Source organism: Ambystoma mexicanum, chromosome 3p, assembly GCF_040938575.1.
Source record: "Ambystoma mexicanum isolate Mex_15411 chromosome 3p, UKY_AmexF1_1, whole genome shotgun sequence".
NCBI lineage: Eukaryota > Metazoa > Chordata > Amphibia > Caudata > Ambystomatidae > Ambystoma > Ambystoma mexicanum.
Genome location: NC_090925.1, coordinates 649,165,417 through 649,181,162, shown reverse-complemented (window position 1 = coordinate 649,181,162; position 15,746 = coordinate 649,165,417). Strand labels below are relative to the sequence as shown.

The following is a 15,746-nucleotide window of genomic DNA, read 5'->3' as shown; positions in this document are numbered from 1 at the left end:
CTCGGGCAAGATGTTGGATCCCGTTCAGATTACGATCTCGGTCTCACAGGATCTTCTGTGGTGGGCCAACAAAGGGAACCTGATGAAGGGGAAGCCGTTTTTGCAACCATGGCCAGATTTGACTGTAGTGACGGATGCTTCCCTCACAGGATAGGGTGCTCATGCCGACGATTTGACCGTCAGCGGTCGTTGGTCTCTGTCGCAGTCCAAACTCCACATCAACCTGTTAGAGCTGTGGGCCATCAGGCTAGCCCTGAAGGCTTTTCGGCCATGTGTGCGGTGGAAGAGCGTCCTGATCATGACAGATAATACAGTGGCCATGCATTACCTCAACAAAAAAAGAGGGGGTAGGGGTCACTCCCATTGTGAAGAGAGGCAATGCAGCTCTCGTTCTGGGCACTCCAGCAAGGCATTTCTCTCTCGTCGGTTCATCTGGCCGGAGATGAAAATGTGACGGCGGACACTCTGAGCAGGCAGAGCACGATCTCTCACGAGTGGGAGTTGGCTCAGGAAGTCCTTCTGGAGATCTTCACCCTTTGGGGAACCCCACAAGTGGATCTCTTTGCCACCAGTGCGAACAGGAAGTGCGAGAGATTCTGCACAAGGGAATTTCCTCCGAGAGGAGCCTTAGGAGACTCATTCGTGGTGGACTGGTCGTTCTCGCTGCTGTACGCGTTTCCTCCAGTCCCTGTCATTCCTTAAGTGTTAGAGGTTCGGATCCCACATGATCCTCATTGCTCCAGATTGGGCCAGGAGAGCGTGGTAAGCGGACCTTCTAGAAATGTCCATCTGCCCTCCATGCCTTCTTCCCTACCGAGAGGATCTGCTCTCGCGAGATCGGGGTCGGGTTCTCCATCCAGAGGTCAGGACTCTCAACCTTTCTCGCTTGGTATCTGAAAGGTTGAGGTATAAGGATTGGGACCTCCCGGATGATGTGATGGAGATGTTGCTTTCGGCCAGAAGGCCAGCAACAAAATCCCTGTACCGTTGCCATTGGCGTAAGTTTTGCGACTAGTGCAGAGGACAAAATGTTGATCGTTTTCAGTGTTCCATTCCTATGGTTTTGTCTTTCTTAGTTTCTTTGGCCCACAGGGGCCTTCAAGTGGGTACCATTAAAGGTTACCTGGCGGCGCTATCTATATTTAAGCGCTCGTCTGAAGAATGTTCTTATTTTAAGATTCCTTTGATTTCTCAATTTCTTAAAGGGCTGACTAATGGGTTCCTGCCGTCCCCTTTCCAGGTGCCGGTTTGGGATTTGAATTTGGTTTTGAAATTTCTAATGGGTGCTCCGTTTGAACCTTTGCACTCATGTCCTTTGAGATTGTCTTTCAAGACAGTGTTCTTGGTTGCGATTACTTCCGCTCGCAGAGTGAGTGAATTGCAGGCACTTTCATCTAAGCCGCCCTTTACTTCGTTCCACAAGGACAGAGTTGTACTTGGGGTACGTCCTTCCTTTCTACCTAGGGTGGTATCTGAATTTCATTTGAGCCAGAAAGTGGTTCTTCCTTCTTTCTATCCTCCTCCTCATCCTGGTAAGGAAGAGGAGCGGCTCCATAGATTGGACCCTAGGAGAGCTCTGAGCTTTTATATTTCTAGGATGTACAGGGTCAGAATGGACGATCAACTCTTTGTGGGGTATGCTGGTCACCTATTGGGCCAGGCTGTTACAAAATAGACCTTGTCGAGGTGGATTATCTTCACCGTTTCTGAATGTTACCGTTTGGCAGGAAGGACCCTCCGGAAGGGTTGCAAGCTCATTCCACTAGGGGCGTGGCTACTTCCACAGCCCTACAGCGGGGAGTTCCTATTAGGAACATTTGTGATGCAGCCACATGGGCTTCTGTCCACACCTTTTGTAAAACATTACTCCCTGGATACGCTCCATGGTCAAGATATGGCCTTTGGTAAGGCAGTTCTTTACTCTGCCATCTGATTGGGTACTCTAAATTCTTTTCCCTTCTCCGGTTTTCTGGTACTGCTTTGGGAGTCTGTCAAAGATGTGGCATACGTTGGAGGACACAATCCATTTGAAGAATGGGTTACTTACCAAACTGGTAACGTTCTTTCGATTGGATGGTCCTCCAACGTATTCCACATCTCCCTCCCAGCCTGCCCCTCTGGAGAATTTCCTATGCAATTGCAGCTTACATTTCCGCAAGGCTATGTGCAGTCAAGCAGGCATTGGACATGTGCAGGTCGCACGTTATGGAGGAAAAAACATAAACTGAGGCTACGGGCGCTGTGCGTCCTATTAATAACATCCGGTGACGTCACCCTCGACAGGGCCTTCAAGGGACATCGAACCAACGCCATCGACACAGAACGCCCTCTGCTGAAAAAGTTTCCAAAGTACACAGCTGTGGACATTACATGTCAAAGATGTGGAATACTTTGGGGGAACATCCACTCGAAAAAACGTCACTAGTTTGGTAAGTAACTTGTTCTTAAGATCATAAAATAAAAAGATAATGAGCCATGTAGGCCCAATTTCATTATTGTTTTTATTTATAAAATGTATTATTTTTGTCATTAAGGAAATTAAATGTTCTCTCTATATTGATTTTGTATTAATTGAATAAGTGTTCGGATATCCCTCACATTGGTGTAAATGTTTAGGTGTTTAAGAATATCAATGCAGATTGCACAATAGAAAGCTTCTCTTATTGAGAAGCGTTAAGGAACTTAACTGGCACTTCATTGGTGGACATACAGGTTGCTTTGTTTGCACAGAATAATGTATTTATGGTTCTTAAAGCATGTGCACAAAGTGATAGGAAGCTGTGAACATTGGTTCTTTTGATGGAGCACAATCATCCAGTGTATGTGAACTGCTGTACTTTGCATTTTCAGAAGCAACAACGCCAAAGCCCAAACAGGCACTGAAGCGGAAACGTACTGCAGATAAGTCAACAAGTACAAGTGACCCTGTCATTGAGGATGATCACATCCAGGTATGGTAATTCTGCCTACCCCTCGACCATCACAGCATTACTGCCTGTTACTTGGGCCCACTGTCCTCTTGTACACCTTTACTTAAAATATTATCTTTTACAGTCTTGTACGCGTTGACTGCAACCAAGGCGCATACACATGAGTTTTTGCTTTTGTCTGTGATGTTGCCTATGACAATTTCACCTGGGGGTTGTCCTTGGCAACCGACGATAAAGCAAACAACGGGAAAAGGAGCAGCAGAAAGGTGGCTATGCACTGGCACTCAAGTACAGACAAGGATATATGGTTAAGAGCAGTAACACCTACACTGCAACAAAAGTCAGGAGGGATCTGTAATGTAGTTCATTTTAATATGTTTTGAAGGATTTGGGTCATGAGTTGCATATAAAATGTCATACATTTGAGTTGATGAAAGAAACATAATACATTTGTATTTTATAACAAAATATTCTGAAGAAACTTTATTTACATTACACAATGAAGATGGTGAATATACATATGACAAATAGTAAATATCTGTGGAGGTGGGCCAGGCAAGAAAAGTAAATCTGTTTGCTAGGAATAGCAGATCAAGGCTATGTGCCCTATTTTTGTTTACAATACATATACTTGATTTACTATTACCAGAAAACATAATTTATTTTCTTGACTGCTGCACCATCACAAATTATTTAGTTGTGTCTTATATCTTAGGTTTATGTTATATCTTAAGGTAGCTCATAGACATTTAAATTGCCCACACCTTCCTTTGCCATTCACCCTGTATCCCCACCCCTCTTTTTTGCAGAGCTGCCAATTGTTTAGGACTAAGTTTGCTCTGCAAACATAATTATGTAAACAGCTTGTCCTTTTATTTTATAAAACACACATGAATTGTACATTATTTTTGTTTCATTGTAAAGATTATAGTGGGCTGAAAAAGTGCATTGAAGTTACATGAAACATATGTTGATTCAAATTTAAGCAACTTGTGAAATAAATCCTTGATTAACAAGAATCAAGGTATACAACAATGAGGGACAAAAAACTATTGGATTGTGTTATTCGAAAACTAAGCTGCGAGCAGTGGAACAGTTGTATGCACATATGAATACTCCAAACAAGACTCTTCGTCCAGACTTCTCAGTAACTCTCTTGGGTTTACTTCAAATATTCCTTTTCCAGTATTGCTTCTGCTTGGGTTACTGTTAATATTAACTGTAATACTTGTTGGCATTTCCTGATCTATCAGGACTGATGTCCGCTAGGTTTGGGTTGCTTGGTTCTTTGCTTTAACATCTCTGACAGGTTTCATGTATGCGATCTTTCCTTTTTGAATTTATCGTGTTGCAATTTCCTGTACTGCATGCAAATCGTTTTTTTTTCTTGCCTTCTACAGATCTTGAATCTCAAATCCAAGAATTTGGTTGGCATCACGTTAACAAACTGTGGGATCACTGATCTTGTACTCAAAGACTGCCCCAAAATGATGTTCATACATGGTAGGTGTCTACCTCGAATCTCGACGTGTAACTTAGTGAACTGTGTAGTGTAAACCAATTAAAAGAATCTACCAGCTCTACTACCTTTGCTTTTCTGCCCAAGTAACGGATTGTGAGGGAAACAGGCTGTACACAACACATTTAAAATAAAACATAAAAACGAAATGGAGTCAGGTTTTAAAAGCTGATTTGTAGATATTACTTAACTGAAAATGGTGATGAGGACACAGTTCTAAAATGGTTTCATTCTTTGATGCATATTTACAGTGAGATAAAACCAATTGTGTTCTGTTATGCCTTTTTCTTTTTAAGTTCTTTCTTTCACCAATTCATAGTAATCCTTAAGTTCATTGAGTTGATATATCAGAAAACATGAATGTAATAGATTGATGTACGTGTGCCATTTGCATTTAATGCTGCCCTATAGATGCATGAATATTATAAATAGACCACCGTCTGCCCACACCTTCTGACACACTGTATATATAATAGAGACATGCATCCCCTTAATGAAACTTGCCATTAGTCTGTCACTTATAAGCTTACATGAGGAATTAAGTGGGGCCGGCCCACTCCCTTTTATCTCGTACTCGGCTGACATGCACATTTTTATGTGAGCTAAATTATATGCAACATGTTTGTGTTACTGTGTTTTACTGCCCTGACTTGAAGACTCCCCATTTTATTGGACCATCCAGCCCATACGACGACGTGGCGGATACCACTGTTCCACAAAATGCACTATCTTGTTTATCCCTACAGAAGAATGGCTCTACTTTTCCAGTGGTTAGTCCAGTGACTTCAGTCCATTGCCAACAAATATCTTCAAAAGTCTCAGAAGGAGTTCATATCTTTGAAAACAGCACTTTGCCATATTTGAATATTGATTCACTAAATTGAATGTGTGCCTTGGGGCAACAGAATCCCCAGCCAATTGGAAGTCTTTCAGCTCTTTGGGTTGCACGAGGGCCTCCTTTGTGCAGATATTTAAGGTAAACGGGTAACGCCAAAAAGTGAGGAATGTGTAGAAGGCTATGATAAGCATTGGCATTGTTTTGGCAGCCGTCCAGACCACAAATCAGTACCCTTCCTGCTAGCCATGGGAGTTGTCCAGCCCCAACTGCTAGGCCGCTTCCCCCCCCTGAACAAGAACCCCAGACTTGTTTTGACTCTGTTCAGTCTCGTTAGTAAGGTACAGCTTTATTCCTAGCCCACAAATTGTTCTGGCACCCGCTTTCTCACTTAGGGAGACACATTAATACCAAAACCCTACGGATGAAAGGCGTTTACTTAATCATACCAAATGGCCTTGCTCTTGGCGGCCGTCTAAACTAATCTTCTTTAGCCCATTTGTTGCATTGTAGAGGAGTACCAGCCTTAGGTAAATCAGTCTTGATCATGTTATCGGTTGGTAAGCCTGCCCTTCTGAGCACTTTGTCTTTGTATTCCCATATTGCATTGTGTGGATGAATTAGATGAGTCTGTGGTGCGCTTGCAGACATTCGTTGTATCAAATGCCCAGCACAAGCCTCCATGGTCTGATACCCTATTACCTTGCACCATGTTTTGTCATATGTAGTTTCCAGCCACATTGCACATGTTTTAATATTTTGTCTCAAGCTTTCCAAACTGCTGACTTTGGCAACTGCCTTAAGTGCAGCATGAGTAAAAGGGTCTCATTGCAGCCAACTACTCAGGTGCAGGATGCTGTGCCCATGTTCTGTGTTTGATGCTGCCGATTTTAGTTATTTGGTATTTTTCTTTGTGTTTGATGACCAGCTACAAGATGTCGTGTGTTGAAACACTTGAAGGTTGAGAATGCACCAATAGTGAACCGATTTGACTATGCCCAATGCAAGAAGCTGAACATAGAGCAAGTCTTGGACCACATTCTGAGGATGCCTCCGGAGAGGAACCGCATAGTCTACCTTCGGCCCATGCATCAGGTATACCTTACACCCCCCTTCCCTGTACATTTCTTCTGCTTTGAAATGCGATCTGTTTGCTTAGAGAGAGTTGAAATCTTCACAGGTTTAACTGAGCCATGAGGGCAGTTATTAATGCTGATGTGCAGGCAATATGTCTTTCTGTAGTGTATAAAAACATGAGCACAATCCAAACAGGTTGGCTTGTAGGAATACATACAAGACTAATGTGTTGCTGACTGTAAAGAAAAGCCCTAAGGGCCATGTCACTGAACAACAAAGCTAAAGGAAGTCTGTCGGAAGCCTTCTTTTCCGGTATTAATATCAATATTACATATCCTAACAATATTTCTCTTCACTTCTCACGTATTTTTCTTTAGCTACAGCCCCATACAATCATTTGCACGTGCAATGGTACTTGAATTTGTGGTTTTAAAATTCACTGAAGATATATTTCACTGGGTGCCATAATATTTTGTTCTCCCTGCACAGAAAAAACAATCCTATATCCTTGGAAGTGCAAGTGCGTAACTTCTGTGAACTACAAAGATGATCTGGGTTGGAGACTTTTAATGCAGGATAGATTTTCATTTATATGCCAAATCACCTTCACATGCGAGACCCCCTGAGTGAGTTGGGAACCTTTTTCCCCATTCACCCTTTCTTTTACCCATTTTATGGAAGTTTTTGTGACTCTCCATACTTTATTTTTGGAATCATAATTTCCTATATAACATTTTGCGCATCTACATTTTACTATTGCAGCACGCTGCACTTTCTGTGCAATGTTGCTTGGAGCCCTTTGGCCTTCCGTTTTTATTTTTTATGAATTACCTTGTGTGAACTACTGTTCCCAAGGGTGGAGGATACTTTGTATCCTTTCTACAATCCCCATTGTGAGATCAGCGCACCCCTCCCTATGTGAAGTGCTGAGGAGATAGATAGTATCCCCTTTCTCAGTGCTCATGTAACATTTCTGTTACAGTGACAAGCATACATTTCTACTGCCTTTTGCATGATTTGTACTCTTAGGCTGTGTTCACAGCCACAGTAATGCATAGAAGGGTCACCATTGACCTAGAATGGTTGCTGTATTCTTTTTTTGTCATTTCTCTTGTGATAGTCCTTTCTTGGTCCATCTTCTGCCGTCCTGGGTGGGGAAGGTCTTGGTTTAACTTTTGTCTTCTACTGGAGTTCTTTGAGAAGGCCACTGATGCACCTAAGTGTGTGAAGACAGGAAGTGAGGGAGGCGTCCGAAACTCTGCAGTACTTGTCTTTTGGCATGCCTGCCTGGAACCAGTTCCAACTGGTTTGAATGCAGCATCTGTGCTGATTGGCTAGGTTCCTGGAAAATGGCCTGTATCTGGAAGCTGAAGACAAGTCGTCCACTGGAGCTGAATCCGATGAAGAAGAGAAGACTGGTGTAGCTATTTCCCGCAACCTCAGATGGCATCTGTGTAACTGCTGCCTGTGTTGACCCCTTCTTCCATGGGGGAGGAGTCCTGAATATGACGGTTCTGACTCAGACTAGTGGGATCAATCAGTCTTAAGAAGACTTGCATTTCGAGCCATCCCACGACCTTCCTGGTCTGCAAACCGCCAATACCCTGGCACCTCGAGGTGAAACTTTGGTGGACTTCTGTTGAACCATCAGAAGCAAGATTGCACTCCTTGAACTCCCCTCACCAGAGTGCTAGACAGATAGCCAGGCGAATCGATCAGGTGACGACCATCCTTCATCTGGTACCTTGAAACGGACATCTAAATACACAGAGCCGCGAGAAGCACCGAAGAATCCTTTACTCAGAGCCTTTACTGTCGACTGCTGCTGCAAGTTCGCATCCATTGTTCTTTCTTTCGCCACCACGACCACGAATCCATAGACCAGGTCCTCTGCTGCATTGTGAAGGCATCAGTCTGCAACATCATCTTCACTGCTGAGGTACTGTGTGGCTTGAAGTAAAACTTACCTAAAGCCTTTGTGTCGCTTCAGTGTGGCTAGTGTGGTGATTCATGTCTTTGAGAGTTTTCCCATACCTTTCACCCAGACCTAATGCTGGAACGCATGTAGAGAGCCTTCTACGAAGTCCCTGAACACTTCTACCGACTGTAAGGCCTGTTACTTGTTAGACAAGAAATCCTCTGGAACTCTGACTTTCTTACAGTTGTGCCTCATCTTGTCCTGCATACAGCTGTCCTCTAGGCCACCAGTGACCCCTTCTGCCTCTGAGAACACTCATGCCCTAGATTAGGGCTGGACTTCTGAAGAAATTATAACAAGTTTTCCAAAGGTCTTACTTCCTATGTTTTGGTGCTGTAACTAAATATTCCTGAAATAGAATAAGTTACAAGTGTTACAAAGCCACTACGTACCTTTTAAGTTGCTTTCTGCCATTTTTAAAAGTATTACTAGGTTATTTACTTACCTTTGAATTGAGTTCCATTCTACTAAAAAGTAATGTTGGTGTGCCTTACATATTCCTGAAATAGTATAAGTCTAAAGGTTTACTAGCAATAGGGTTTTACTCACCCTGAATTGTGTAATGCCATTCCAAATGTGTAATACTGAGTTCTTGCTGCCATTACGAAAAGTAATTGACAATTGCTTGCTTATTTTGGAATTGTTGCATTATTCTAAAAATTAATGTTGGTATAACTATATCATTCGTGAAACTGAATAAGTGGCATTGTTTATTACCAATAGGGTTTGCTTTCCTTGAATTTCTAACTGCTACTCTAAAAGTCTACTAATGTGTTTGGACTTACCTTGAATTGCATACTGCCATTCTAAATGTGTAACACTGGGTTTTACTCTCCTTGAATAGCGTAGTGCCATTCTAAATGTCTTTATAGTTTGGTTTACTTACCATAAGTATTGTTTGTTTATATTGTGTTTGACTTCTAATAGTACTTACCTTAATAAAGAATTCTCTTTTCCTGTGTGTTATATGTACAATAAACCTCTATTTTTACAATACATCAGTGCATAAGTGTTTCTTTCAACCATATGAATGCTACAAGTTCTTCGTTCCTTCCTAAAGCCCTCTCTGCCTCCTAATATGGGAAACACACTCGTCTTGGAAGCAAGGTGACGCGGAGCATCGTAGTTTCTATATCCGGGGACGCGCTTAGAAACCTCTGGGTATTAAGCACGTTATAAATAACCCATTATAATTACAATATAAGCCTGACTGCTCTTCCATAGGTACCACTATACTGTCTAGAGTTCTGTATTGCCCAAGGTAGAGTTTTACAGGGATCGAAATGTATCCTGTGTAAGGTAATTTGCGGAACGCTATATACTAGCTCCTCAGTGGTAGCTCCTGGTCACTGGTTAATGCTGGAAAGAGCTGCTTTTACCTCCTGCTTACCAGAGCTTAATTTCGATCTCTGTTTTATAAAGGCTGTTGGGTGGACTTTAGAAAAACTGTCCTAACACAGGAGATTTGCTTTTTTTAAATGCATGCCAAATAAGCAAATTCGTACATAACGATTGACTGTTAGTTTTTCAGTTTGCCATCTACGAGCCTTTGAATGAGGTTAACTCGGTGTGTTCATTTTTCAGATTTCTCTAAATTTGCACTCTACCCGTTGAAACGTTTGACCAATGCGCTGCATGGTTAAATCAGGTCCTGTTGTATTATACCTGCTTGTTTCTCGTTAATTGTTTTTAACTTGCAACCCGGCTGTGCAAGCAGTTGATTGTGCTATTTATTAGCTTGCTCGGGCAAGGCTATCGTGATCTTGGAACCTTACGTTTTCAGCGATACCAAGCTACCTGCAGAGAAGATGCCTGCTTCAAAATTGTGATTCAGCAATTAATTATTGCACTTTAAATGGATCTAAATTGTACTTATTGTCCCAATATAAAATGACATGCCCGTATAAATGCATATTACATGGTGACTCATAATTGTGATTTACATGGGCGTGATATTATTTTAAGTAAAAACTCATTACTCATGTAGCTTAAGGAACCCATCATGAAATGTTGTTTTGATATAGACAAAGATGCCGGCATTATCAACACACCTTGCATCTATGCTCATTCAAGGTGTGCCGCTCTTACTCCTCACTTGGTTTCTAGTTAATTAGTACAATATGGTCACACGCTGGTGATTTAATGTCTATTCACATTGTGGCTTTGCAGTAACTTTGTTAGTAATTGTCTGGAAATGGAATACACCATGTCTTCTTTAACGTTAGATTAAAGTATTTTCCGTTTTGACGAATAAAGCATGTTTTCATATACGGGGATTTGGTTAATTCAACATCACTCCTTCCACCAATGTTACATGTTTCTCAACTTGCGCCCCTCATTTGTTCAAAGCTTTCTTAAGGGAATCTGATTGGATGGGTATATGACGCGACTGAAATATTATGTGTCCATCATTAGTTTTAAGCCAATGTTTAAATTACATTGGTTGCATGTTGATCAGTTTTCACCCACCATTAACCCACACTTTAATTGATTCAATAGGTGGACACATTGACTTTAGAAAAAACGATCTTCAGCGGACCATATCCATATCACATCTGTCTGATTCACGAGTTCAGCAACCCTCCAAACGTGCGAAACAAGGTGCGCATTCGAAGCTGGATGGACACGATCGCAAACGTCAATCAGTGAGTATTTCATAGTGGGAATCTGCAATGTACTCCCCAGGAACTATCCCCTGGTCTTACTGTGGAAGGTTGTCTTTCATGACTGGGAGAAAGCAAACTGCACGTCCTCGAAGTAAAAAAAAAATCCTTCAATATCTATTTTTAAACCCTTCCCCATATACGCGTTACTTTTGAATCTTTTAGAATCATGTGCTAGACATATTCCAGCATCTTGTGTTTGGCCACAGTGTTGTACGTGGTTTACTGCAAAAGGCAAAGCGGGTGTCAACTACACTACATCGGCATCCACAGTACCTCATAGCGACTGTGCCCGCTGCTGTTTATTTATTTTACTGTCAGAATTGTAAGATTCACCACAACCCAGAACGAATGATCGGACTTTGATGGAGGCTTCGAATCTGCATCGGTTAGACAACAACCGGTCTCTTTGAGCCCATATCAACCGACCCTTTAGAGCAGGTAGTTTGAGAATGCCTTACATGCACATGTGTTTAGTTGTAAGGGCTTCCCCACTAATGCCTGTTTTTCCTGTTGACTGGTATTTAATTCGTATGAAATGTTAATTCTAATGGGGGATGTTTATATATGTGATGTTTTATATTACATTACTTAACTGTGATTTTGTTTAATGCTCAGTGTGGTGTTGGGCAAGATTTTATTTTTTGCAACTTTCCCTCCCATTGTTTTTGCTCTGTTTTTAACCTGACCTGACTTGTCTGCTCACATGTTATGGGGAAACTGATCAGTCCTTCAGAGTATCAGTACTGGGAAACTGTTTCCCTTTTTGAGTTCTTGTGTTTTTATATTACACAAAGTATCTTACCATGCATTGCAATGATACTTTTGATTCACCTTATCTTTTTACACAGACTTTTTGATTATTTATAGGTGCCTAATGAGAAGCTGGTGGCAGCAGTTACATTTTTACTGTTTTGCCATCATTTTTGGTGTGCACGTTTACCGTGTATGGCTACTAAACGTGGCTAGTGTCATAGAATGGCCATGCCACGAGATTTGTGCTTATTTTATAGCTATATTGTAGTTTGGACTTCAGGTCCAGAAAGTCCTTATAAGGTAATGTATGTTGGGGGACCCCCAACAACTTTGCTGGATTTTGAGGACTTGATTTTTTTTACCTGGGGAAAGAGACCCTTTCTCTCTCATGTGTTTTAATGTGATTTTTTTTATACACCGTGTTTCTTTTTGGTTATGGGGTCTAACCAACTCCATAGGCATCATCTTTTACAATGGTGTCACAAAGCACCTTCAGTGCAGTGCCACAGGGAAGCCTTCCAGACTTCCCAATGTTTAAATGCCTTCTCTGGGATCAACTACTGTTTCCCAGAGCAGTAAAGTGAAATTGACTTTACTTAGCATTGTACTTGCTAGACCCAGCACCTTATTGTACAATAGAGTGCTGGAGGGGTTACTTAGTATCCCCTGTGTTTAAATGCTCATGTAACATTTTTTTATGTTCCCCTTTCCTCCATTGACTGATTTGCATTTACCGCGACCCTTCATGGACCCAGTAAAGTTAACCGTGGGAGCCATCTTTTTCAAAATGGCATCCAGCCATCTTTGCTAAAATGGTGACCGGTCTTCTTTTTTCACCAGGTCTTTGCGGAATGGTCCTTCTAGAGTTTTTCTCTGTGCGCCAAACCAGGTTTATTCTTTGTTCATTCTCCTTTGGCAGGCTTCAGGAGTGAAACCCGCCTCTGGCTCCAGAGTGTCTGGGGTAGGCAGGAAGTGAGGGAGGTGCCCGAAACTCCCCGTGCTTGGTCTCCTAGGAGATCCAAATGCACTCTGTGGTGATTGGCTAGCTGACTGTCCGGCAGGGATAGCTACCCTGGTGGGACAGCTAGGCTGGAATGAATGGGAGAGAACTGAATAAAAGGAGAGTCTTTTGGCTTGGAAGGCAAAGTCGACCACTGGACAAAGGAACCGAAGAAGAGCTTGAAGAGGACGCCTGCAGCAACTCCTGGACCATTGGTTTGCCCAGTGAAGCCTTGCTGCAGTGACTACTTGCCAAGTTCGCATTGACAGAGAAACCCCTGCAAGGACGACTTCTCCCTTTTGCGTTGGTGGGACCAATCAACTCTCAAGTAAGCCACCTGGACACGCATCTCTGAGCTGGTTGCATTTCCTCACGGTTGCTGCAGGAAACCATAGAGCCAGGGAGAGGGACACCATATTGTGTGAATTACTTGTAAGCTGGCCTAAGCTTTTGGAAGATCCTCCGGACTCCCACGAAGCAGGACTGACAAAGCCTGACCCCGCTCAGTCGAGTGCGGGACCTCGGATGTGAGGAAAGTCCACCTTGACATCCAGGAACCATGCTTATTGCCATTTGCTGTACCGCAAGGAGCTGAAACGCAAACAGCCACTGAAAGTAAAATTTGCCGCTTGCCAGCTTTGTCCATGCCAGTGCAGTGCAAGAGTCCCCCAACGACCTCGCCCTTGTCCCCACAACGGAAGGCCAGGAACAGTGAGCTCTGCACAGCTGCACAGGAACCAAAGTCTTCAGCTGCTTTACCAAGGTACTGTAAAACAAGTCTAAGAGAATTTACCTCTTACTGTGGAAGTGTCTGTAACCTCTACAACTCACAAGTCTAATCAGCTTGTGGCCCTACATTTGATTCTTCTTGTTTATCTGACTCCTCTAAGAACTTGTGCAAAGACTTTTCCATTTGTGTTCTAATAACCTTTGCCTTTTACTTCTGAAGAGTATTCTGAATGCCAACAGTAAGATATTAATGTCCCCAGCACCCTTGTTAATGAAGTCACCTGTGGGTGTAGGTTGTTTCTGTGCACCATCCCAAAAGGGTCTTGTCTGATTCAGAAACTCAGAGTGTACAGGTTCCATGTGTTAATATCCCCGCAAAAATATTGCCATACAAAAATATTGCCATATTTTTGTGGCGATATTAAGGCATGGAACCTGCTGGGGACACCCCCGCAACCCCAGCATTATTTTTAAAGGAGCAGGGAACACCCCCGGAATCCCTGCTTCCAAAAACCCCAAAAATGATCCCCCCCAAAAGATATTGCCTATGGCTGTTCCAGACTACCATATATACGGCGATATTTTTGGTGGGGATAATATGTAGTGATAACAGTGTTACAGTATTGAAGTATATTTATGTGTTACTATTCTATTGCTCCCTTCTGAAGAAGGCTTTATAACTGACTGATAAATTATTAATTGTTTATGCAAGAAACCTTGAGTTTAAGAGTTTATTTGAATACCTGTAATTGTGAAACTCCACTACAGCTCACATTTCCCCTCTTGAGATAAGCCTGGCTGCTCAACACGCTACCAGAACTGTGTAGTACAAGCTTATACCAAAGGTTGGGTTGCCTATACCTGTAGTCATAGTTTCTTGTAGTGTTCCCAGAGGGTACTGCATTCAATCTTTGCCTAACACTGCACTTGTCCGGGAAGAGAGCAGCTTTTACTGGCTAGTGCGCCTTTCTGTGTGTGGCCCAGGAAGGGGCTGGAACTTTCTAGTTCCAGTCCACATACTTGGTGCCAGAAAGTCTGCTACTGGGGATACTGTGAAACCAGTATTTGTCCCTGATTGGACAACGACTGGCTGTTTGAATGGTGCAGAGTCTTACCATTGGTGAGCTTGGATATGCTTCCAGTTCGAATCTCGGACAAAATGAGGACCTTGACAGCTATTCTTGAGTCCTCGAACCCACAACTCCTGGGCACCTCTCACTGGAACAAATGGCAGAAGGTAGAGACCCCAGTGAACCCCCCCCTCCTCCTCCCATATCCCTCAGATGATCCACAAAGAGATCTGTGAATATCGGAGTCTGGTGGGTAAGTAAGCATCAGTGTGCCTGTGTCGTCCTCCGCCCCCGTCGTCCATCCATAGGATAACTTTGGGAACAAGTCATTTGTCTTCTAGCTACATTCCACTCATCTTTGGTAATTGAACCTGGGTTGCGTATCTTGCCCCTGTGTTAGCCTTGCATCTGGAAGAAAGGAGAATGTGTACTTACCTATGGTAAAATTATTGTATGACTTGGAAATCGTTTGAAACTATCACCACCAGAAGCCCATTGCATTGTTTCTAAACAAAGTTCATACTCCTGAGAAACACAAGGCCCCATTCATCTTATGGTTTGGAAATATAAACATAAGATATTGCTCTTATGATAAGCTCCCATCATTACTGCTTCTAACTTACCTGCTTTGCTTGATTAAGGTATTGGATTTATATTTGATCCTATGGTGATTGTATATATTTGTGTATATAGTTGTATTATAGAGCGTTGTGCGATATTACCTGTTGGATTCATTTTCCACAGTGTTCATAAGGCTTAAAATAAAGGACTGTATTGTTATAACCGACTGTCTAAATTGAATCATTGTATGACGTACTGTGTGGACACATTGAGGGCCTCTGCCCCCACTCACGCTCTCCTGAGACTAAGCCTTGACCGCTCTCCTTTCCACCTTGATTAGGTTTTGGCTACCCTCTCGCAGCTCCTTGTTGATCATAACTATGGTGGCATGCTAAAATCTCTTCACCCAGCAAGGTTCTAGAAATCCATCTTGATGTGTGTTCAGAAAAGGTCTAATAAATAATTGTATTTGTGATACTTACTGACATTGTATTTGTGATACTTACTGACATTAATTATTGCTGGTAGCCTATCTTTGTAGCCCTAGACCACTCTCACACTTTTCAAGCGGATAAGCCTAGACTACTCATCCACTCTACCATGACTCGGATTTTATTAGAATACAACA

At 42.5% G+C, this 15,746-nt stretch overlaps 1 protein-coding gene across 5 annotated transcripts in view; it reads left to right on the top strand.

The window, feature by feature from the left end:
- FBXO38 (F-box protein 38) overlaps positions 1 to 15,746 on the top strand; it is a 1,054,306-nt gene that overhangs the window by 802,424 nt on the left and 236,136 nt on the right. For all 5 annotated transcript variants that reach the window (XM_069651425.1, XM_069651428.1, XM_069651424.1 and 2 more), the window contains exons 16-19: positions 2,851 to 2,951; positions 4,331 to 4,433; positions 6,213 to 6,379; positions 10,839 to 10,984. In XM_069651425.1, the coding sequence (XP_069507526.1) occupies positions 2,851 to 2,951; positions 4,331 to 4,433; positions 6,213 to 6,379; positions 10,839 to 10,984 (517 nt within the window). The remainder of the gene's footprint in view (positions 1 to 2,850; positions 2,952 to 4,330; positions 4,434 to 6,212; positions 6,380 to 10,838; positions 10,985 to 15,746) is intronic.